This window comes from Chionomys nivalis, chromosome 24 (genome assembly GCF_950005125.1).
Source record: "Chionomys nivalis chromosome 24, mChiNiv1.1, whole genome shotgun sequence".
Taxonomy (NCBI): domain Eukaryota; kingdom Metazoa; phylum Chordata; class Mammalia; order Rodentia; family Cricetidae; genus Chionomys; species Chionomys nivalis.
The window spans coordinates 19,090,922-19,116,104 of record NC_080109.1 but is presented as its reverse complement, the minus strand read 5'-3'; the positions used below and the strand labels follow the sequence as shown (position 1 = coordinate 19,116,104).

Sequence of the window (25,183 nt, the reverse complement as noted above, 5' to 3'; positions counted from 1 at the left end):
GTTATACCAGACCCTGTCTCAACCAGAAAGGAAAAGAAACAAAGACTTGGATACTGTGGTACACACCTAAAATTCCATCACTTGGGAAGCAGATGCAGCCTGGGCTATATAGATTCAGGACAGCCTATACCTCATACTAAGAATCTATCTGAAAAAGACCAAACCATGCAAACCCAAATCATTTAAATCAAAGAAAAACTAGGAAGGTTTTTATTAGATTCCTAAGGATGATTCTGCGTTCCCTACCCCATCCTCATTTTAAATAATGGAGAATATATTTGTGATAATAGAAAAGTAATATATCCATTGTTTGGGGGAGGGAAGGAGATATTGAAAAAATAAGGAGGAAGATACAAACATTGGCTGCTCTCAAAGTGAAAACTCTGACCTGCTTGCTGATGGAGGTTGAGACACGTAAAGGGATACCCTAAATAGAATGCTGTATCCTTCATTTCCCCCTGAAATGATACGAAAAGCATTTTCCCCACTATTAAAATATCCTTGAGATTGTGACTTTTGGAACTAAATTGTATATTCAAGCATAAGTATTGGTTAATAATTGTTTCAGTAGAAGTTGCCCAGCAATGAATTTCAGATAATGTCCACAATTTTTTGTTCTGTTGTTTAGTCAGATAAAGTTTCTCTCTGTAGCTCTGGCTGTTCTGATCCACCTGCCTCCTGAGTGTTGCGTTGAAAAGCGTGGGCCACCATGCCCCATCAAGATAATGTCCACAGTTATACTACCAGTAATGAGTAGCGGGGCAGTCAGGACAAACAAGCCCCCCCCCACACCGCTTCCTACTACAAATGAGCATCTTATACCCAACAATTTCTTTCCTACCAGCATGCATTCTGCAAGGTGACACTTTAGGAATGTTACTTTCTCTGAAAAGACGCCGAAAGGAACAGTACGATTTTATGTAAGATGTCTTCCTACAACGGCAAAGGAAGGCCCCCAGAAGTGGTCCTAACTTGCAGATACCTTGGAGTCCAGGAGCGACACGACTAAGCAATAAACGTCTTTATGATAAAGGCCCAACATCAAAAGCGACAGGAACCTTGTAGGACAAAACATTACCATAACCCCAAAATGAAGCCAATTATCTATGATGATCAAACTGCATCTTGGAACAGATGCAATCATCTTACCGGAAACAAAATTTGTTTTCAATTCTTTTAGGAGAGTTCAATATTGTAAGAGTAAAGGAAAAGTCATTAAACAATTGGGCTTAGCTGGGCAGTGGTGGTGCATGCCTTTAATCCCAGCACTTGGGAGGCAGAGGCAGGCGGATCTCTGTGAGTTCGAGGTCAGCCTGGTCTACAAGAGCTAGTTCCAGGACAGGAACCAAAACCACAGAGGAACCCTGTCTAAAAAACCATTTGGGCGTGCCCTTGGATGTAGAAGAGCTGGGAGGTGTAGCTCAGTAGTACAGTCCATGCCTAGCATGTTCAAATCAACTGTTCAACCCCTAATAATGACTATGATGATGATAAACTGGTCTGTAATCCAGACTCAGGAGCTGAAGCAGGAGAATCAGGTGTCCAAGGCTTCTAGCTGCCTACATTGAAGCAAAGTATGGGCTGTATGAGAATGTCTTTAAAAAAAAAATGGGGAGAATGTAGAACTCATATCTGCCAAGTGGAACAATTACCGGCCCTCTTTATATCTCACCAGCAAAATTTCTCCCTCTCTCCCTTGGAACCTTAGCGTTTGCGCACATCCAAGATGGTGGTGGATCAAGGCAGCCAAACAGGTCACAGCTCTCCTTCCCACAATGGGCGCGGGCGCCGGCTGCGCAGGCGCAGCCCGGCTTCCCTGGCCGACCTTGGCGGAGCGCGCCTGCGCAGTGGGGAGCGGTTCGCGGCTAGGTTTTGGTGCTGGCTGCATTCTCGGTCTGAAGGCGGCCGGCTTGAGCGCCTGTCTCCACGAAGATGAGGCTTCTGCTGCTTCTCCTGGTGGCGGCGTCGGCGGTGGTCGGCAGCGAGGCCTCTGCCAACCTGGGCGGCGTGCCCAGCAAGAGATTAAAGATGCAGTACGCCACGGGGCCGCTGCTCAAGTTCCAGATTTGGTGAGTACGTGCGGCGACCCCCGGCTTCGCGGCCTAGCGGGCTGCTCGGTGCCTGGCGGCAGAGCGCGGCGCCGGCTCCCGGCCGCATCGGGTCGTCTCTGCCCTCGGGGCCCTGACCGTGTCCCCGGCAGCCTCCGGAGTGCCGGGCTGGGCCCGCAGGCCTTGCCGAGACGGCGGGGCTCCGCATCGCTGCGCGCCCGGAGCCGGGCCGGGCTGTGCGGCGGAGCTCGGAGGACGCGAGGTGGAGCCCGCCGCTCCTGGTACCGCGGCTCCCGCACTCCTCCCGGGCGTCCGCCGACTTGGAAAGGTCTTGTGCATTCATGGAAAAAAAAAGGAAGGGAACCCGTCCGTTTTCGACGCCACTTAGTAATTGACTTTGTTGTTGAAGGATAGTTGCGCCTTAGAAGCAGAACAAGGGATCCTTTTTACTCAGGTGACAGGGGTTGGGGAAGCTTTGAAAAGCGCCGTTTAAAAAAAAAAATCACAAGGCTGGAAAAAGTGAAACCTCAAAAGATGGGGTTTTCTCAGGATGGGATGTCAGATTAGTAATTCTTTTCAGAATATGGATACTTTGCAGTGCCGTTATTGGCCAGAATTCATTTAAAACCGACTTTTCCAAAACGTGTACCAGTTAATCTTAAGTTTAAATTTTTATTTCATCGTTTTGCATAATCACTGAAGACGAAGCCAACAGCTGAAAATGAAAGATCAGTTTGTGATATTTAAACCGCAGAATCAAAAAATAAAATGGGGATTTGAGTTTGGCGTGAAAATTTGGTGATTTCTTCCCGGTTACAAACAAAATTCCCTGCGAACTTTACTGTATGCCCGGATTTATCATCACGCCACAGATCGCCGCTGTTTCACTGGCCTACACCCATGGCTCCCTATGCTTTTTTTTTCTTTTATAAGAAGGTGGTAGCTGTTGTGCCAGCTTATAAAGATGGCTAATGATTAAAAGACTTAAGTTTTCAACTTGAACTCCTGCTTTTTCAAAGTACTGTTTTGTGTGTACTTTTGCTTGCATTGGAATTCTTTTATTTATATTATATATATATATATATATACATACATATATACATGTATATATGTATGTATATATATTGGTGTGTGTGTGTGTGTGTAAATGTTTGTCTGTCTGTCACAGTACCCATGGAGAAATCACAGGATAGCTTGCAGGAGTTGGTTCTCACCTTCCACCATGTTGACCAGGGGCATTGAATTCAATCCAATTTCCAAATCTCTCTGACACAGTACTTGGATTCTTGTTACAACTTTACTTAAGATTTCTAAAAATGTACACGTAGCCTGGTGACGACTGTTATCTCAGTAGTTAGGAGATGATATGGGATTCCCCTCTGTATATATGCTGTGAACATCATTGGTTAATAAAGGAACTGCTTTGGGCCTATATCAGAGCTATAGGGGAACAGAGCTGGGGGGGGGGAACTAAACTGGATGCTGGGAGAAAGGAGGCGGAGTCAGGGAGAAGCCATGGAGCTCACAGATATGCTGAAACTTTGCTGGTAGGCCACCACCTCATGGTGGTGCATCGATTAATGGAGATGGATTAAATTAAGATGTAATAGCCAATAAGAAGCTAGAGCTAATGGGCCAAGCAGTGATTTAAATAGGATCAAATATTCCAGATCAACCCAGGCTACATAGGTCAGAAACCAACCTGAGCTACCCCAGTCCCTGTCTCAACAAAACGACAGCAAGTGGGGGGAATGGCAAGCAGGCATTAAAGCTTTTAAAAACATCATAATTTTGGGTGAATTAGTATATTTTTGTAATTTAGGTTCAGACTTGTTTAAAATGACAGATACATTTGTTTTGCAGTCATCCTTAGCCCTTTGTTGTAACACAGGGGGCCTGCTTGTTGGGGTTTCCGTCCTACCCAGTTCCCACAACCGGTAAGCTCCAAAGAAAATCACACAGAGAGTCTGCATTAATTATAAACTGATTGGCCCATTAGCTCAGGCTTCATTTTAGCTCTTGTGACTTATGTTAGCCCATTATTCTAGTCTATGTTAGCCACATAGTTCAGTACCTTTTTCAGTGGGGCAAGTCACATCCTGCTTCTTTGGTGGTCTGGGCAGGAGTGGGAGGAATGGGCTTCCTCGTTCCTAGAATTCTCCTGTTCCCATCACCCAGCCTCTACTTCCTGTGTGGTTGATGCGCCTAACTTCCTGCCTGGCCAATCAGCGTTTATTTAAAACATGATTGACAGAATATAGACAATTCTCCTACACCACTTTATTGTTTCAGAATATTATATCAGAAACAGGTTTGTTATAACACCTACCAAGTTGTCAAACTAGCTTTCTGCTCTTCCCCTACAGATTCGTCTGTTCATGGTACATGACCATTAGGCTTCTGGTTTTGACAGACTCCTTTAAAACATTTACTTGGAGGTTTGTGAAGGGGGAAGAAACTAATACAACTGAGCATAAACACATGAAAAAAACCTTAAATTTCGTTTGAAATTTCAGTGCCATAAAACTTTTTTTTCAACTTAACTGTTTTAAAGAAGTTTTATTTATTTTTGTGTTCATATTTATTGTGAGTACCTTTTCGTGAACAGTTGTAGCTCAGTACACCTGCCTTCTGGTGCTACCACTTCAGTGCTAGAAAAACAGACCTGCAACACTGCGTGAGGAATTGAATTAGAAAAGATGAAGCTTCTGACCACGTTCTGTGTTCTTGTGCCTTTCCCACAACTGTCCATTCGGTTCCTGCTGTGACCCTAGTTTAAGATTTCAGTGTACGAGGGCTGGAGAGATGGCTCAGAGGTTAAGAGCATTGCCTGCTCTTCCAAAGGTCCTGAGTTCAATTCCCGGCAACCACATGGTGGCTCACAACCATCTGTAATGAGATCTGGTGCCCTCTTCTGGCCTGCAGGCATACACACAGAATATTGTATACATAGTAAATAAATAAATATTTAAAAAAAAAAAAAGATTTCAGTGTACGAAACAGGGCCACCCGGAAAACTTCCAAAAATCGGTACCATTTTGTTCTCTGTATCTGAGTTCTGTTGTATCTCTGCACTGGCTGTTCTGTTAGTTGAATGAGCAGCAGATAGATTTTTGGTGTCAATGATTTCATATTGAGTGTTTGGATGTTTAAATTCTAGTCAGACCTTGGCCTAAGGTTCTGTATCACTGTCCTTCCTCTGAGTTCTATGGATCAGTGTATTCTGGGAGCTGCCCATAGGCATGATGGGTCTTTATTTTCTTTTACGTGTGATTTAACATCCATTATCCACTCAGTTCTACAGTTCCTACAGTTTAAGGGGTTACTGACTATAACTTTTTACAATTAATATTCCCTTGAGCATTAGACAATTGAATTACTGATAACAGTAGATTAGATGAAATTAAGGTTTCAGAACATTTTTCAAATTAGTATTCAATTATTCACTGCTCTAATTCCAGGACAGCCAGCTCCTGCCTACAATTTCGTGAGATAAGTGAGGCAGGTATTGTGAAACTAGATTTTTATTTAAATGTGTGCTGTCTCAGCCTTGCTTTCATAGTACAGTAGAAAGAAATTGACCCAATATCGAGGGAGCTGGAGAGATGCTCAGTTAAGAGCTTGTAGCCCTAAGTTCCCAGCTCCTGTGTCAGGCAGTAGCTTTACAACTTCCAGTCACTCCCCCTCTGCCTTCCAGAGACTGTAGTGATGTGTTTGTGTTTTAACAAATAAAGCTTGCCTAAAGATCAGAGCGCAGAGCTAAGCCACCAGAGGCCAGGGAGTGGTGGCACCCATCTTTAATCCCAGTACTCGGGATTAAAGAGACAGGGATCTCTGTTAGTTCAAAACTGCCTTGGGCAACACAAGATTGAATCTATCCAAAAGAGAAACAGCTTACACAAAGGTGATACCAGCACTAGGGAGGTGGAGACAGGAGTGATATGGCTGGGCAGAGAGAGGAATATAAGGTGGGAGGAGATAGGAGCTCAGTGCAGTCTGAGGTTTGGTGGAGACAGATGTAGTCTGGAGATCCGGTCTTGAGGACAGAATTGCTCCTGTCTGAGCATTGGTAGAGATAAAAGAACTCTCTAGCAGCTAGCTGCTCTGCTTCTCTGATATTCAGCATTAACCCCTATATCTGACTATGAATTTTTATTACTAATGCCAATTAAAATTCATGCTACAAGAGACCTGCTCATACTCGCCTTTTCCACAGAAAAAGACCAAAACTGATTTATATGTTGATACTGATCAAGATTAGTAAATGCAGAATTGGAGACATTGTGGATCATATTGGTTAATTGACTCTCGATATTTGCACACTTCACAAACTATGGTTTTACCTACTCTGCAGGTATTTTATGTCGTGCACAGAACTTAATCCCATTCTCTTGTAGCAGACTAGCACATAAAATTGCAATTCTGCTAAGTACTGTTAGGGAAAGTCTTGCAGATAGGAGACTGCCAGTCTGGGATCGGGAAGATCTTTGAAGAAATGAACCTGGTGGGGGTGGGTGAACTTCCTCCCCAGAACCTCAGGAGCCCCATCTTGATTTTTGAGACAAGATCTTGGGACCTGGCACACACTGTCATTTCTTGCTTTTTTTCCCCTGTTCTTAGTGCTAAGAATTGAACTCAAGTTCCTATGCTTGCTTGGCAAGTACTTTCAAAATGGAGTCATCTGCTCACCCTTTGAACAGAGATCAAATGATAGATCTTTTCTGTAGGGCTTAGTAAGCCATGGCCTTATTGAAGGAAAATACACTTTCCAGAGAAGCCCACGGCCTTTATTGACCTTAATGAATGTGTAGCATAGATACTTGACGTTCCAGTTAGCTTAAGAAAGGCCAACTAGTTTTAGTGTGGAAATTTTTTTCAGAGCACAGGAGTGGAAGGGAATATATTTATGAGGGAAAGGGCTTTTTAGAGTTGTTCAGCTGAGAGGTGATGGGACTCGGAAATACAAAGAGGTTAGAGAGGTTTTCTAAAGGTAGGTAATTTAGCAGGCTGAGGTGGTGAATTTCATTTGGCCCTCTGTATCTGTGAGATCCACATCCGTGGATTTTGCCTATCTCAGATTGAAAGTATCTGCAGGGGATGGTGTAGTGATTGCACTGTACTGGTGTTCTCCAAAAGAGTACACAACTATTCCACTGCGTTGACCACTAAGGTAATCTACAGATGCGTTCATGCCTACAGGAAGATGTGTGCAGGGCCTATGCAAATGCTCTGCCGTTTTGTTTGGTCTAAATGAGCACCTGCCACTGAGCTCCCCGTGGACTCCACAGACACAGTGGAGAGAGCTGTCCGGATGCTGAGCTGTGGAATGATAAGTGGTGTGTGCTCTCTGGCCTGTCTCTCCAGCCCTGCAGATCAGCTTTTAGTGCAGACTCTTATTTGGAGTCTTTTGGTTACTGTTTCTGCTGTTTTATTTTGACCCCCCCCCCATAGTCTTTGAGGTCTTTCTTTTTGTTTTGTGTGTGTTTGAAACAGTGGTTTCCAGTCTATCACTGGTTTTCTTGGAACTCTTTAAGTTGACCAGGCTGGCCTTGAACTCACACCTGTCTCTATTTCTGGAGTGCTGGAATCAAAGCACAGATCCAGTTTTGTTTTGTTTTGTGTCTTATCATTTATTTATTTATTAATTATTTATTTTTAAAGGGGGTCTGGTTCTGTGTGACTCTCTACTCTCTGTGATCAGTCTCTTTTTCAGTGATGAATTAAGATGTTGTGCAAAGAGCTGTCCACCTCTCATGATCAAACCTCAGTGAAATGAGAACACCACCTACAACACTAAAGTCTCTGGTTACACGAAGGACATCAAGACATCCCTTTACCTAGTTAAACTGATGGAGACTGTTGGTCAACAGGTCCTTTGATATGCACCTCCATATTTCCGCAGACAGTGAGCTACCATAAATTTGAATACATATGAACATTCTGGCATGTCAATGATAACGCCCAAATGGACAGTCACTCAGGAAGACTTTGCAAGATCCAACCTATGCTGGATCATTTCCTGCATAAATTTTGAACAATATACAAACCAAAGCAACAGTTGTCTTTGGATGAGAGAATGATTCCATGGAGAGGAAGTTTAAAATTTCACATGTGCAACTGAGCAAAATTAACAAAATGCGATTTCCTTGGATGGTGTGCGAGAGTGAGCCTGGCTGTGAAGAGAGATGAGAGTGTCGTTTGGTCTGCCTTCATAGAGGAAAATGTTTTATGCAATACTATATGTTAAAAAGTACTAGGACCTCTAATTGTTTAATTGCTTCTGTGAATAGAAGTGTTATAATTACTGAAAAAAACATCTGAAGTGCGTTATGATCTCTAATTATGATGATTTAGATAACATGGAGTTTGCGCAAAAATGTGGGTCCCTGCATATGTCTTAGAGACTTCTGTGAGGTGTGAGATGTATTAAATGAGCTGCATAGGTTCAGTACCTTAAGCAAGAGTAGAAACATTTACACAGTGGAACAGAATAGCCTTAAATCTGTATCAGTGTACAAAAGTCCATACCAGTGTAATGTAAAATATTTGAGACTAGTAGTTTTTCAGAAGTAGACTCAACAATCCACCCTTTTCTCTCATTTCTATACTATATTTTCCCCTTTTCCTTTAGGAAGAGATTCTTGAATCTAATTTCCTTTGTTCAGCTTTTTTCCTTCCCATTACCAATAACAACTTGTGACCAGCCCCCCTCAGTGATGGCAAATATCCATAACCCACTGAGTGACCAAAAGTTACCCCCCACACACCTCTTAGGAATGTGGGCACCATGTTGTTTGTGGGCAACAGAATCTTTGGGGGACTCTGAGAAAAATGGGATAATTATCAAGTCCTGGGAGAAGTAGCTGTATTATTTTTTGTCTACTCTCTGTGTGATTGGAAAGTGTAGAGTTTATCTGAAGTCTTGGCTGGATAGTGTGTGAGGCTGGATCATCTCAGCTACCAGTTTTGAAGTTGTGGATGTAGAATTTTGAGAAAGCTGTTTTTTCATTGTTCTGTGTCCTGAGATCACAGTGGTTTTTCTTTCAGAGGGCACAGAATTTCTTTTGTTAAACTTATCACCTGTGCCACACAGGCAGGTTCTCCCTTCCGTGTGTGTCACGTGGTCTCTCACCTTGACTAGTTCATTTGGAAGGTGGTTGTGTACCTTGGGGAGTTACCTTCCTGTTAGGACTCTACTGCTCAGTTCAGCCATAATGTCCAGTTAAGGTAGGACCTGGGCCCATGTTTATTATTGCCAATTTTGCCAATAAGGAGAGAGTAGAGATTATTTTCTCATAAAGGTTGAATCCAGATAGGCTATGGCCTGAGAAAAGAGGGGTAGAAAATTATATATAGCAGTGAAATTCCAGCTACATTCTCACTTTAATACACGTGTTTGATCTACGCACCGCACTGTGGGCTCGCTTGTGTTTCTTGCAGTTGTTCCCCAGTGTCTGCTGTACATTTGTCTCTCAGATGGGATGGTAAACTCCTTCAGGAGACTAAGAAATGTAATCGTTTAAAGTACTGTTGTAATCATTTTTCTACATATCCTGTGTCCCTTTTGCATGACTGTTTTCAGCGTACAGGGGTAGCTGGATAGTTAGTACAGGTATTCTCATTAGACCAGAGCGGCCGCAATGACAGAATGCTGATGGACCTGCACTGCTGGTAGCTGGAGAGCGCACTTCCTGACTCTGCACGGGTCTGCGTTTAGCAGTCTTCCCTCGGTGCTTCTTAAGATTTTTATTATCGAGGCGGTGTGTGCACGATAATGTGGCGGTCATGAGGACAACCTTAGAGTTGCTTATCTTCAGCCTGGGTTCAGGGACTGAACACGGTCATCAGGCTCGTGTGGCAAGCACTTTTACCTGCCAAGCCATCTCACTAGCTCATGAAACTTTTTTGTGTCTGTCAGTCTTTCTAATCTGAAAATCCTTACTTTATTGCCCTTTGAGGACAATAAAATTGACTGTGGAGTCACATATGTTTGTTGATGGGCCCACATAATTTGGTTTCTCATCTAATTCTGTCCTCTATTAGTTTTGTGACTAGGAGCAAATCAATCCACCTTTTCTGAGTTGGCTCAGGTCTAAAACGGAAGACAAAACTTAACAGGCTTGGCTTGTTCTAGGACCTGCTTACATCAGTTTTCATGAGACATCAAAAGAGAATAAGAATTGAAAGTGGTAACTGTATTTTGCCCATCTTCTTGTCTTGCTTGTGGTCAAAAAGCTATTTTTGATCAATTCTGCATTTATCCCAGTGTGGTTGTAGCTTAAAACATTTTTTAAAAATTGTAATGTGTGTGTGTTCACATGTTCACTCTCACGTGGGCACCTTTGCCTGCTGAGTCATTCTGACCAGATCTTTTTGTTTTTTGATGCACCGCAGGCCCTGTACTTACCCTTTGGAATATCTAATTCAGAAAGCCATTCATTTAGAAAACAGTGAGCCGATGGGAACTGTCATAATACTCAGTATAAAGTAGACTGCTAACAGTACAACACACACGTGACTGGAGTCAGCTGGCTGTGTGCTGGAGATTCCTAGGAATCGTGTGTGGGATGGAGGAGGAGTTGTGAGAAGGAGCGGGTGAGCTGTGCCTTCCTGCTGGCAGTGCTCAGAAGGTTCAGATTAGACCGCAGTCTTCACATTTCAACACCTGTGGGAGGCTTAGTCTGAACCAGGAGGAGTAAGCAGAAGAGTTCGTAGTTGGCTTGGGGCTGGGGAATGGATGGACTAGCACAGATGTGTATGAGAAGAGGGTTGTGTGTGATAGTTGATGACTGGGGAACAGAGCTGAGCAAATTAAAGGTTTCTTACCTGAAAACAGGTGGGTATGACAAACAGCATTTGTAGAGCGCTGTAGGGCAGACTGTAGACTTTAGGGTCAGGAAAGATTTGCTTGGAGAATAAGCAGACTTGAAAGGTTTTGCTAACATTTTCGTTATATATAGACTAAATACTTTTATCTACAAACATGTTAAAACTGATTCACATTTTCATGGTTCTTTAAATAAGTTGGACCTATCTATATTAACACTCATGAAATGTTGCTTCATTGTGCTCTGGGCACTCCAAAGAACAGTGAGAGATGGCTCTAGTCTTCAGTGACAGTGTATTTGGGGAGATGGAACTGGAAACTTAGGGATTCTAGAAAAAGTCTTTCCCATGCTATGTCAAAAAGGCTTAGTGCTTTTTCAACTCTACCAGTTTAGTTGCTGTCTTAGTTAGGGTTTCTATTGCTGTGAAGACATCATGACCATAGCAACTATTATAAGGAAAACATTTAATAGGGGTGGCTTGCTTAGTTTCAGAGGTTCAGTCCATTATCATCCTGGCAGGGAACATGATGACATGCAGGCAAACATGGTGCTGGCTACATCTTGATCAGAAGGTAACTGGAACTGGTCTCTGACACTGGGCAGGATCTTGAGCATAGGAAACCTCAAAGCCCGCCCCTAAGTAACACTTCCTCCAACAAGGCCATACCTGTTTCAAACAAAGCCTAATAGTGCCTCTCCCTATGAGCTCACGGAAGCCACTTACATGTAAACTATCATAGTTGCCTAACTGGGTACCAACTATTTCACTTTTCTTTTCTCTGCCATATCTGCTAATTGTAGCCAGATATCTATTTACAGTAAGCTCAGACCTTTTCAAGTATCTTACCTCCGAATTAAGATTAAAATTTAGGCAGGCTACGGGGTATGACTCAGTTCGAGTGCTTTTCTATCAGAAAGGGGGATGACCAAAATCTCAGGCCTTTACAGTTACAAAAAAAAAAAAAGCCAAAAAGGAAAAAACAAAAAACAAAACAAACAAAAAAACCAAAACCTGACTTCCCTCCACCCTTTTTTCTTCTACTCCCTCCATTCCTGTTTTCATAGTTCACATGGCAGAGGGTTAGGATCCTACTTACAGGACACACAACCCCTGGCCACCATTGTTCATGTTTCAGAAATGAACTCCTATTATAAGATAGCTTGGAATTTCTCTAGAAATGAATGTATGTTTTTAAAAGTTATTCCTTTAATACCAGAATCTTTGAGGGAAGTACAGTTAAAATCTTTCAGTAGGACTGAGAAGAGAAATATGCACATTTTATTGGGGAAATACGGATGTAAGTGAGAAAAACTGTGAAGGAAGCCTTCTCGGGTCCTCGGTTTCCCTGTTTGGTCTCTCACAGGCCTTCTGCAGTCCTTGGGCCCAGACCTGGTTTTAGAACTTTTCAAACGCACTTCAGGGCTCCTACAAGCAGTAAGGCAGTGGGAAGGGTTTGCGCGGCTTGCATTTCCATCAACACGTTTTGTACTCTCTACAAAGGGTCAGTTGATGTGAGAGTGATGTGCAGACATGTGGATTGGTGTTTGCTGTTGTCTAACCCAAAACTGTGAAGTGTAGTGTTATAACTGGCTGGTTAATCTGCTGGGAACATAAATACACGAAAATTCGTAAGATGGAAAAATCTTCCCTGTGTTCATTGTCTAGGGTCAGTCATTAATTGCGGTGGATTCTGAAAAATTTTTAATCTGATAATATTTACACTTTCTTTGACTTTAAGTCTAGATACACTCAAAATACTGAATGGAACATTTCTTTTTTGGCAGTGTATCCTGAGGGTACAGGCGGGTGTTTGAGGAATACATGCGGGTTATTAGCCAGCGGTACCCAGACATCCGCATTGAAGGAGAGAATTACCTCCCTCAACCAATTTATAGGTGAGTGAATCCCAGTGCTTGAGTACAGCCTTTCAGCTTACACAGTCTGTAAATGTCCCATTCGCCTCGCTGGGTCGGGTACTGCTTCGTTCTCATAGTAATGAACAGAAAGCTCTGCTTTGTGACTAGCAATGGCTGAGGGCGTTTGAAGAGGTGTCTCCTTGTGCAGTTCATGTTGGGAAGTTAGTCTGAGATTGAGTCCAGCCTGCCTCACCTTCTGAGTCTGCCTTTTACCCCTGAACCACCTCAGGTTACTCAAATTTCCTAGAAAACCAATGATACTAAATTTAATGCAATTAATAACTTGGATTTTATATCCAGAAAATGTCTTCACATAAAATGTGATTATTAAATTCCAGAAAAGATAAGAAATTGTAGTTTCTGATTAACTTTTTTCTTTTCTTTTGCTAGACATATAGCATCTTTCCTGTCAATCTTCAAACTAGTATTAATAGGCTTAATAATTGTTGGCAAGGATCCTTTTGCTTTTCTCGGCATGCAAGCTCCTAGCATCTGGCAGTGGGGCCAAGAAAATAAGGTATGTGGCTTTGGTGACTGGGCTTTTGGGTTGTAGTGACCCTGTGCATGTGTGTGTGTGTGTGTTTAACTTACAAGAGAAAGAAGCTGTGAAACCTCAGCGTCTGCCTGGAGGAGAGAAGGAAAAGCCATAACGTTTAAGCTGGTGTGGCGTCAGAGCCATGGTTGGTGGGCAGCCGTATGGTACAGAGAGTCACTAGAGAAAGGCCTAGGAAGCCCAGACACTGGGGAAGTCCAGAGTGTTTAGGGAAGGATGCTTAGGATAGTGAAAGGAGAAGTTAGTCTTTCTCAATGTTGGGCTTTTTTTAGTTATTCAGCCAAGTGGGCAAGGTTATTGCTGCATGGCTGCGCCCTGTGACCCTCTGCCAATTAGTCTTGTTTTTAAATCTTTTTTTTTCCTGAGTCATTCACCATTATTGGAAATGGATTTAATTCTATTTCTGTCTTGAACGGGAGTGTTTTGGCTGCTTCCCTTATGAAGCGAAGTTCTCTGGGGAGTGCTCTGACTTTGCCCTTTAGTTCTGGCCTCAGCACCCTTAGCAGACTCCTGTTCGCTGGTTCTCCAGAACAGGCATTTGTTACCGTAAACATCCTTAGCTGTCTCTAGGAGAGCTACATCTCTACCCTGTTGTTCACTAGACATGGGTTTGCAATTCAGTCTCACGTGTTGTGTGCTGTGCTCACATGTGGATAACACAGAGGTATAGTTGCCATTCTTAGTTGATCATGGAAAAGCCAAGAGGTAAAGATACAGATTTTGTGGCAATGCTTTCTGTGTTCCCACAAAACCTGTCATACACCACCTGGCTCAAAGAGAATAGTCAGGCAAACTTTCTTTCCCTTATGGGCATTGACTTTCTGAAACAGTGTGTTATGAGTTTATGTCTTCACCATACTCAGCTTTCCGTCCAGTAATTTTACTAAATTAAAGCACTTCTACTCTCTTTTTCAAAAGGGTAGATTTGCCTTTGAAGAGTGAATGCATGTGCTTTTATGTGCTAAGGCAGTCTAAACCTACAGATGGTTTTAAAATGATTTTTTTAAGCTTAAGTAGGTTCTATGTACTATAAAGTTGCTGACGATTGCATCACTGTTCTCTTATGAAGTCAGACATAGTACATTTTCTTCTATGTGTTAGGGCACAGTCTAAACCTACAGATGATTTTAAGATTTTTATTTAATTTAGGTTGTATGTAATATATGTAAAGTTGCTGGTGGTTGCATCACTATTCTCTTGTGAGACATTTTACATCTTAAAATTGGTAAAATGAGCCACTCTAAATTTGGTATTCTTTATTTAACTTCAGTTATTGAAATGTTTTAGAAATTCTATAAATAATAAGAATGGTGTCTGTATGTTCTTTAACATGTAAAGAGCTATGAGTTTTTCCTGGTATATAGATGATTTGTAAGATGACATTTTGTGTGGACACTTTTATATTAAAAGAAAATGCTATCCAGTTAAGGCTGAAACTTTCTATCAAATGAAGATGTCTTATATTTTGTGCTGTTTGGCTTCTAGGTTTATGCATGTATGATGGTTTTCTTCTTGAGCAACATGATTGAGAACCAGTGTATGTCGACAGGCGCATTTGAGATCACGTTAAATGGTAGGTTCTGAGTGCTGTGCATTTGTGATGAGTACGTGCTTAATAACAAACAGGCTTTTAATGTTCATATAAGTGAGTTTATATGATAGAGACTGAAAATTCAGAAGCCTTTTTTTTTTATGAAAAAAATCTTAGTTGCTACCTGAGGTTCTAGAAATTCTAGATGATTTGACTCCCATGTGTTTACTCCAGGCTTTAAAATAAAACGGGTGTAGTTCCTGAGTGCATCCGTTTTAGGGCACTGTGGATCTGTTTTGAGTGCTTTACTTGGGAATCTTTAACATAACTTGCTTCAAAATAAGCTCTTAGCTACCACCTCTGGATCCTATGTGCTGCTTCTAGTCTCCTCTGGGATTTTTTTCTTCATTTAATTGTTCCGTCATTTTTCCTGCTAATTTACCTGGAATCCTAGGGTAATCTCCCATTACTCTCTCCACCAGAACCTCTCAGTTCTGTTTCCCACATTGCTTACAAGTCCACATCTGCTAATTTTCCCTGCTAGCATTCTAGTCTGTTACTTGACTCCCCTGTTGGTGAACATATCTTTAACGATGATTTTTTACTTTTCTTGTTTTGTTTTTTAAGACACAAACTATGTAACAGTCCTGGCTGTCCTGAACTTGCTCTGTAGCCTAGGCTGGCCTCGAATCTCTTGAGTGTTGGTTTAAAGGCATGCGCCACCACTGTCCAGCTTGGATTCTTTTGTTTGCTTGCTTTTTTTTTTCAGTGACTTTTTTCCTTGTGTCCTCCAAGTGTCTAAAACTCATTAAGTTCTTTTTCAAGTTAAATGCCAGTATATTCAGTGTGAGCAGAAGTCCTATAAAATCTAGTTTAGGGGTCAACCGACTATGGTCCTGTGTCTCATATCCTATTGCCTGTCTGATGGTTTCCTTTGAACACAGCTTGCCCAGTTTTAAAGTGCGTTCCCATTCCTGCCTCAAGTTGCTTTGTGAGTTGAATGACTGTGACAGATACTCTTCCCTAGACAAAATGTTCAACTCTGGTTTGCTGCAGTTTGTTCCCCAATGTAAATTTCTCTGCCTCTTGGTTTCCCTTGCAATACTTCCTTATAACGGCGGCCTGTGCAGGCACACTCTCCTTTTTAGCCTTCACACTGCTTCTTACCTCTGCAGTTTTCTACTGCTGTGAGCCTTTACTCTAGCTTAGTGGCTTAGTGTTACCTTTTTAGGCCTAGTTTACCTGCTGAGCTTCCCTGGCAGTCAGCAGGAAAGGCTGGTGACTGCGCTCCTGGCACTGCAGTGTCTGGTTTTAGTCTTCCAGCATGCGGATAGTTCTGTGGTGACGTCTGTGTGCCCAGTGGTTCCTTTGCTGCCGTGAAAGCCCCCAAAAAGGAAGAAGCGTTGCACTCTTGTAGCCCCTAATTGTGAATGAAAGTCAATAAGTATTTGTGGGGTCGATGTCTATCGTGGGATTACATTAATGTTTCTTTGGGGTGGGGTGGGGTGCTGGCTGTTTGTTTTGTAGATGTGCCGGTATGGTCTAAGCTGGAATCTGGTCATCTTCCATCCATGCAACAACTTGTCCAAATTCTTGACAATGAAATGAAACTCAATGTGCACATGGACTCAATACCACATCATCGATCATAGCCCTACCTATCAGCACTGAAAACTATTTTGTAAGTAGTTTAAAAATACAGTAGCTCTTTGTAGCTTTCCTTTAACTCTTACCACAAATGCTAGTAGACGCTACAGATACTATCACTTCGGTTTCCCACCTAAGAGGAAGCAGGTGGATATCTTTCAAACTCTCAACTCCTTGTAGCCAGAATTGATGTGTTTTATTATAGTTTATAGATGCATAACTTCTTACTTTCAAATAATTAGTTCCTAAACGCAGATTATTTTTTTAGCATGCTTAAGATAGAAAATTTTTGAGCAGATGTGTAAATGTGAAGAGGCTTGGTTAGCTCTTGCTTAGCAGTGTCATTTTCTGTCCTCTCGGTCAATGGGTTAGCTTCCTAGGGTTGATATATCAGTGACTAAAATACGTTCTTCTTTTCTCTTTGTTTCAGACACTAAGGGATTTTGCAAGAGCAGCGTGACTGACATTATGAAGGCCTGTACTGAAGACAGCCAGCTGTTAGTACAGGCCAGATGTTTCTTGGCAGGCTCGTTGTACCTCTTGGAAAACCTCAGTGCAAGACAGTTTTTCCATTGCTGGCACATGCTGAATTGTGCACAGCCGTGGCGTGCAATGATGCTGTGTAGCTTTCCCGAGCCCACTGTTAACTGTTTGTTCTTCTTGACATGGCATTACTACTTGTAACTCTTTTCTTGGTCATGTTTGAGAAAATAGACAACTGAGTTACAACCTGAGTTTTTTTCAAGATGTGTGTTAAACTTGTGTTTTTATATGAATTTTCATTTTTTTTTATAGTTTTAACGTCAGTTTTCTTGGAAACACCTGAAGTTCCCAACTAATTTATAAAAGTTTATCAGATAGCTCTAATTTGGTCATGCTTAATATATAGTTTTCAAAACACTGCAGATTGTGAGCAGTAAATTATACAGGATGATGGGAGGAAATCCAATATCCAGAGTGCTCTACCATATGTGTGTGTGTACCTGTGTGTGTACATGTGCACATGTGCGTTCTTGTGCTTGTGTGTGGGGTGTGGTGTGTGTGTATGAGTGAATTATTATCAGGAACAACAAAACCAACTGCTTTTAAAATCCCATTGTGTAGTTCAGATGTCTTGCCTTGACCAATCTAATGAATTGATTAATGGGCCTTTATCCTAAACTAAAAATCTGAGCAGATGTAAGTTAAACAATAGTTTGTTGCTTAGTATACCTGTTAGCATTACTTTTAATACCATCTGCCTAATGTTTTGTTTTGGCTTACAGATATTCTCATAAAGGACATACTTTAGATTCACACACAAGTAATGAGCTAATTTACTGTTTTTAGAACAGTTGAAACTCACCTCACTAAAGAAAAATTCAGTGAAACCTCTTTACAAAGTATGTATTATGTAAACAGATCATTTGCCTAGTAATTGAATCAACCTTAACATCATATATCAGAATTTTATTGTATTTGAAAGACAAAATTAAAAATATTTTTAATGTTTTCATATTGTTCCAGAGTTTTAAAAGAAACTTGATAATAAGAATGATTATTATAAGCAGAGATAGAAACTGAATATCAGTTACATTGTGGCCATGGTAACAGACAGGGATGAAGTGGAAGAGCCTGGATTTGTGAGTGGAAGTTAAAGAGCTTAATTTAGGGGAGGTGTTGGTCCACCTAACTCTTGACTACTGGACGTACCTTGAGTGCATTCAGGCAATGCCTCAGTGTGGAATCTACTGTGATCTTCAGCTAACAGGCAGATAGATAGTCTAGTGATGAACTGAAGAAAACTGATGCAATGTTACCCTTGACTAGGATTGCAGCACTGCTAGCCCAGGTTCCTCTGGTGATAGGCATTGTCATTTAAACTCAAGTTCCTTAGAGGTTATTATTTATGTGTAAATATATATATTTTTGACTAAGTCTTAGCCTTGTTAATATGATTGCCTATCACTCCAGACTGCACATCTTGTAAAGTTTAGCATCAGAGGGGCCTTTCTTCAAGTAATGGACATTCCATTTACGACACAGTTAGCTTAGGCACATAGACATTCAGAATTTGGGCCATGGGTGTTCACGTGTACTTGAAAGGTTAAACTATGAAGAACCTAAGGTCAGATCCAACTTTCTCCATGTTTGCCTTAGATTGAATTTGTCTCCTAGTTAATGGCTTTAACTGTGTTGGACATCTAGTAAAATTGAGCTGTTTTATCCATACTCATCTGTTTTATTTTATGCTTACATCCAGAATTTAGTAGTCTACTAAACAAATAAATGAGATGCATGAATATAAAGATTATAAGGAAAAGGAGAAAGTAAACTATTTATAACATTATTATATTACTAACAATTCAAAATGTATTAGTTGCTTATAAATTGGTGCAGCCGTGTAATTACAGAATTGTCTGTGCTCTAGAGCTAGAAGACTGTGGACTTGGCACCAGGCTGGCGGATTCCACTGGAGTTTTCAACACACTCACCATTGTGAATGGTTTTAAAAAGCTGGCGAGACCTGGTTTTAAACTTGACCCTCGGTGTGTAAGATGTACAGGAACACACGCCTTCTGAGCGTGAGTGGCATTGGTGACGGCACTGGCATTAGTGACAGTCACAGCCTGAGCGGCTGTGAGAGTGGTGGGTCCAGTGATGTCCAGTCTTACTTTAAAGGTTTATTAGTTTGGGATTTTGATTGACTGGCATATTCTATCATTGTCATAACTTAAAATATTCAGTTAAAGTCTTTTTAAACATGATTTGATATTCTAGGGCTTTTCTTTTTTTAAAAAAAATGAGAAGCAGGTAAAGAATTGTAAAGATTTGGAACTTCTTTGTTGCATTGTGAAAATAAATAAGCCGATGTGAAAGGAGCCTGCTGTGTGTGGCTGATTTCGCGCCAACATTTTACATCGTGAAGGTAGTTAGGGGAATTGTGCATTGTAAAAGTTGTCATCTAATGTTTATTTCTTTTCTTTTTTATTATTTTATTTTATTACTTTAAAAAAAATACCAATCCAAATTCCCACTCCCTCCCTTCTTCCCATTCCCTCCACACACCCTCCCACCCCCACTTCCTTCCAGTCCTAAGAAAGGGCAAGGCACCCGGCCCTGCTGAAAGTCCAAGGCCCTCCCTACTACATCCAGGTTGAGCAAGGTATATGTCCATAGAGAATAGGATCCCAAAAAGCCAACACATGCAGTAGAGACAGATCCCAGTGCCACTGTCAATGGCCCCTCAGTCTGCCCCAGCTGTCAACCACATTCAGAGCGACTAGTTTGATCCCATGCTCATTCACTCCCAGTCAAGTTGGAGTTGGTGAGCTCCCATTTGCTCAGGAAAACTGTCTCAGTGAGTGAACTCATGGTCTTGACCTCCTTGCTCATACTCTCACTCCTTCCACTCTTTAACTAGATCTTGGGAACTCAGTTCAGTGCTCTAATGTGGGTCTCTGTCTCTGTTTCCATCTGTTGTTGGACAAAGGTCCTATTGTGATATTTAAGATAATCATCAGTCTGACTACAGGGCAAGGCCAATTCAGGCCCCCTCTCCTCTATTGCTTAGGGTCTTAGCTGGGGTCATCCTTGTGGATTCCTGGGAATTTTCCCAGAACCAGGTTTCTGGCTAACCCCATAATGGCTCCCTCCGTCAATTTATCTCTTTTCTTGCTCCTATATCTGTCCTTCCTCCATCTTGACTATCTCATTCCCTCAAGTTCTCCTCAACCCTCCCTTCTCCCCTTCCTTCTAATCCCCGCCCCCATGCTCCCAAATTTTGTCAAGCGATCTTGTCTATTTCCAATTTCCAGGTACATTTATGTATGTTTTTGTTTGGGTTCACCTTGTTATTTAGCTTCTCTGGGATCATGAATTATAGGCTCAATGTCGGTTGTTTATGGCTAATATCCACTTATGAGTGAGTACATACCACATTTATTTTTTGGGGTCTGGATTACCTCACTCAGGATAGTGTTTCCATCCATTTGCATGCAACATTTAAGATGTCATTGTTTTTTACCGCTGAGTAGTACTCTAATGTGTAGATGCACCATACTTCCTTTATCCATTCTTCAGTTGAGGGGTATCTAGGTTGTTTCCAAGTTATTACAAATAATGCTGCTATGAACATAGTTGAACAAATGATTTTGTAGTATTGATTGGGCATCTTTTGGATATATTTTCAAGAGTGGTATTGCTGGATCCTGAGGTAGGTTGATTCTCAATTTTCTGAGGAACCACCACACTGATTTCCAAAGTGATCGCACAAGTTTGCATTCCCACCAGCAAGGGATGAGTGCTCCCCTTACTCCACATCCTCTCCAGCATAAGCTATCATTAGTGTTTTTGATCTTGGCCATTCTGACAGGTGTGAGATGGTATCTCATAGTTGTTCTGATTTGCATTTCCCTGATAGCAAAGAAGATGAACATGTCCTTAAGTATCTTTTGGCCATTTAAAATTCTGTTGAATTCTCTCTTTAGTTCAGTACACCATTTTTTAATTGGGTTATTTAGAATTTTAATGTCTAATTTCTTGAGTTCTTTATATATTTTGGAGATCAGTCTGTTGTCTGATGTGGGATTGGTGAAGATCTTTTCCATTCAGTAGGCTGCCTTTTTGTCTTATTGACTGTGTCCTTGGCTTTATAGAAGCTTTTCAGTTTCAGGAGGTCCCATTTATTTATTGTCACTCTTATTGTCTGTGGTACTGAGGTTATATTTAGTAAATGGTCTCCTGTGCCCATGCATTGAAGCTACTTCCCACTTTATCAGGGTCAGTGTGGTTAGATTTATATTGAGGTCTTTAATTCATTTGGACTTGAGTTTTGTGCATGGTGATAGATGTGGAACTATTTTCATTCTTCTACAGGTTGACATCCAGTTATGCCAGCATCATTTGTTGAAGATTCTTTCATTTTTCCATTGTATGATTTTAGCTTCTTTATCAAAAATCAGGTGTTATAAGGTGTGTGGACTAATATCTGGGTCTTCAATTCCATTCCATTTTTCAACATCTCTTTTTTTATGCCAATAGCAAGCTGTTTTCATTACTGTAGCTCTGTAATAGAGCTTGAGGTCAGGGATGGTTATGCCTCCGGATGTTCCTTTATTGTATAGGATTGTTTTGGCTATCCTGAGTATTTTGGTTTTTTCATATGAAGTTGATTATTGTTCCTTTAAGGTCTATGAAGAATTTTGTTGGGATTTTGGTGGGGATTGCATTGAATCTATAGATTGTTTTTGGTAGAATTGCCATTTTTACTGTGTTGATCCTTCCTTTCTAAGAGCATGGGAGATCTTTCCATTTTCTGATATCTTCAATTTCTTTCTTCAAAGACTTAAAGTTCTTGTCAAATAGGTCTTTCACTTCCTTGGTTAGTGTTACCCCAAGATATTTTATGTGATTTGTGGCTATTGTGAAAGGTGATGCTTCTCTGATTTCCCTCTCAGCTTCTTTATCCTTTGTGTGTAAGAGGGCAACTGATTTTTTTTTTTTTTGAGTTGATCTTGTAACCTGCCACATCACTGAATGTATTTATCAGCTGTAGGAGTTCTCTGGTAGAAATTTTGGGGTCACAGATATGTACACTATCATATCATCTGCAAATAACGAAAGCTTGACTTCTTTCCAATTTTAATCCCCTTGATCTCCTTATGTTGTCTTACTGCTATTGCTAAAACTTCAAGCACTATGTTGAAGAGGTATGGAGAGAGTGGACAGTCTTGTCTTGTTCCTGATTTTAGTGGAATCGCTTTGAGTTTTTCTCCATTTAATTTGATGTTAGCTGTCGACTTGTTGTATATTGCTTTTATTATATTTATATGATCCTTATCTCCCTAATCTTTCCGAGACCTTTATCATGATGCAGTGTTGAATTTTGTCAAATGCTTTTTCAGCATCTAATGAAATGATCGTATGGTTTTTTTCTTTCAGTTTATTTATATGGTGGATTACATTGATAGATTTTCGTATGTTGAACCAGCCCTGCATCTCTGGGATGAAGCCTACTTGATCATGATGATAGCCCAGGGGCAGGAAAACTCCCTCTTCTGGCTGACTAGAAAAGCCAAGGGAGTTGGGGAGGGGCCCCTGGGTTTTGTCTCACTGGGGAGGTCCCAGAGAGGGGGGCACCTGGCTCTCCAGCCCTGTGGCTGCTGACTCACTTTTCAGGTCCCCTCAGTATTGGAGCAAACTATGTTTCAGGGTTCACAGACCTTGCAGGGGAAAAGGCCCTAATGTTTATTTCTAATGGCTTTTTGGTTTGGTTTGGTTTTGGTTTTTCAAGACAGGGTTTCTCTGTAAACTTGGCTGTCCTGGAACTTCCTCTGTAGACCAGGCTGACCTCAATCTCAGAGATCCATCTGCCTCTGCCTCCCAAGTTCTCAGATTAAAGGCTGCGCCACCGCTGCCCAGCTAATTTCCATTTCTTAATAAACTTCAAGATAATGTTCAAATCGGTCTTCTGAGCTCATCCTGTTGCATGATTCGGCCCAGAAGAAAAATGGAAAATTGCGTGCTTTTTCAGCAGCACTTAATAAGAAGTTTGGTAAAATGGTAATCTAGATAAACAGAATGACAAGAAAATATTTCTTCAGAAAAAAGTTAACGCAGTTATTCTTTTGGCCGTCGCATATCCTTTCCTGTGGGTTAATATTTTAAAGTTTTCTGGATAAATCTTACAAATGTTTTTGGATGGATCCATTTTCAAAGTGTCTAACCTGGCGCCATGGCTGCTCCGTGGGATCCTTGAGGGGAAGGTTTTTACTGTTGATATAAGAGAGCAGCCAGAGGTATCTGGAAGAGGCCAAGAGCAGAAAGGGAAAGAAGCAAACTGCATGTAGCCAGGGATATCTGCCAGAGGGAGACTAGCAGGGTGCAGAGAATAGAGAAAACAGTGAGGGAAGCAGAACAGAAAGAGCACAGAGCCTGGGGAGAAGAGCAGGTTAGGAGACTGAGTAGCTGGGAGGGAAGCCCTGGATCTGAGAGTTTAGGCTTGGGAAGGAGGTGGGAAGGGTTGGCTTGCTGGGGTGGACTTTGAAATGTGTAACAGGTATGGAGGAATCCCGGGGGCCAAAGGTAAGGGAAATGGCTGTGTTTGGTAGACAGGAGCTGGCCTCACAAGTTCCTGAGGAAGGCTGGCTTTTATCCAACCACCAGAAAGCCTCCTGTAGTCCAGGTGAGCTGATTTCTGGATATTTGGATTGCCTTTTGGAAAATTGGAGTTTCCTTCGGACCTAATAAAGAGGAATTGGTCACCAAGCATAATTTAACTGGTTTGAATTGCTAGGTTTTCTCAGAAAAGTAGGCCTACATTACAGCAGTGATGTAGTGATCTTGATTTTCATATTTAAAAAAAAATCTTTAAATTCTTACAGTTCTGACTGCAGAAAAATGCACGTGTTTCCTTTTATTTGAATAATTAGCCACGTGATAACTCCAGATTGCTAGAGGACCCTAATATGAACTGGTTTCTGCCTGCCAGATAAAAAGATTCATGTTTCACGTAGCTAGAAAGTCTTACAGAGCTGGCCTCTGGGGCTGTGCTGACTCAGACCTCTCGACAACCCCACCCGGGCCTGCAGAGTAGATCAGGAGCACATAGCTGTGCTCCCTCTGTGTGCTCCCTCTGTGTTTCCTATCTTTGTTATTGGGGGAGGGGGGCGCGTTGAATTGCTTGTTTTTTTGATGTTGGGCATTGAACCTAGGTTTGGGTGTGCCAAGCACATACCCACCACCCAACTATACCCTATACCCTACATTCATTTCCTGTTTATTTCTTATTGGATGTTTACTCCTAATTTTCTCTTCCTTAACCCATGGCAGACTTCGAGCTCAGAGATTTATCTTTGCCTTCCAAATGCCGGGATTAAAGACACATGCCACCATGCGTAGCCTGGCCTCATTTCTGCCTCTTCCTCCACCTCGCCACATCCCTAGATGAGCCGCTCAAATCAAACGCCAGTTGTCACTATCCAGCCGAGGGTTGTCTAGCATTGATGGAGTCAGCATTTGAGTGCTTGCTTAGGAGAGGATTGGAGCCTCCTGGGCAGGTTGCTGCCGATGCTCCCCAGGGCCACCTGCTGGACTGTGCTCTGTGTCCTAGCAACTCTTAATAAGAGAATGAAAAACAGTTGCAGGTTCTTTGCTTCTCGTTCTTGAGTTGCTAAGAGCAAGTCTTCAGGAAACTCTGCTCGTTGTACCTTCTTCTCGGTGCCTGGAGAGTATTAGAAGGTGCTATTGGTTGTCTTTCAGTGGCCCATAAAACCTAGCGGTGGGAGATTGTTTTAAAGATAATAAATGAGGCTGGGAGATAGGTGACTCATCTAACCGCTGCTGCAGGAGACTAAAGTTCATTTCCTGGCACCAACGCGGTGGCTCACCACCATCTATAACTCCAGTCCCAGGCATCCCAGGCCTTCTGCCCTCCAGAGACACCATTAACTCAATGTGGTACACTGCCATGCATGCTGGCAAAACACACATGCAATGAAAATTGTAAATTATGAGCATGTATATGTAAATAATATTATGTAACCCCAGCCTTCAGATTTAATGATAACACTAACTCCTCCGTGACCCCAGCCCTAACACCAAACGTTTTCTGATACTTAACATTAACCCCTCCCACACACGCTTAGCCCTAGCTCTAACCTTAACTCGGTTCCTGTAT

At 41.7% G+C, this 25,183-nt stretch overlaps 1 protein-coding gene across 1 annotated transcript; it reads left to right on the top strand.

Annotated features, from left to right (window-relative positions):
* The first annotated feature begins 1,838 nt into the window (after positions 1-1,838).
* On the top strand, positions 1,839-19,386 carry Selenot (selenoprotein T). The gene is made up of 6 exons (XM_057757330.1): positions 1,839-2,069; positions 12,662-12,772; positions 13,184-13,310; positions 14,832-14,919; positions 16,405-16,558; positions 16,955-19,386. Exons 1-5 carry the CDS (start codon positions 1,933-1,935, stop codon positions 16,527-16,529), a joined length of 588 nt encoding a protein of 195 aa, XP_057613313.1. The 5' UTR covers positions 1,839-1,932; the 3' UTR covers positions 16,530-16,558; positions 16,955-19,386.
* The last annotated feature ends 5,797 nt before the right edge of the window (positions 19,387-25,183 follow it).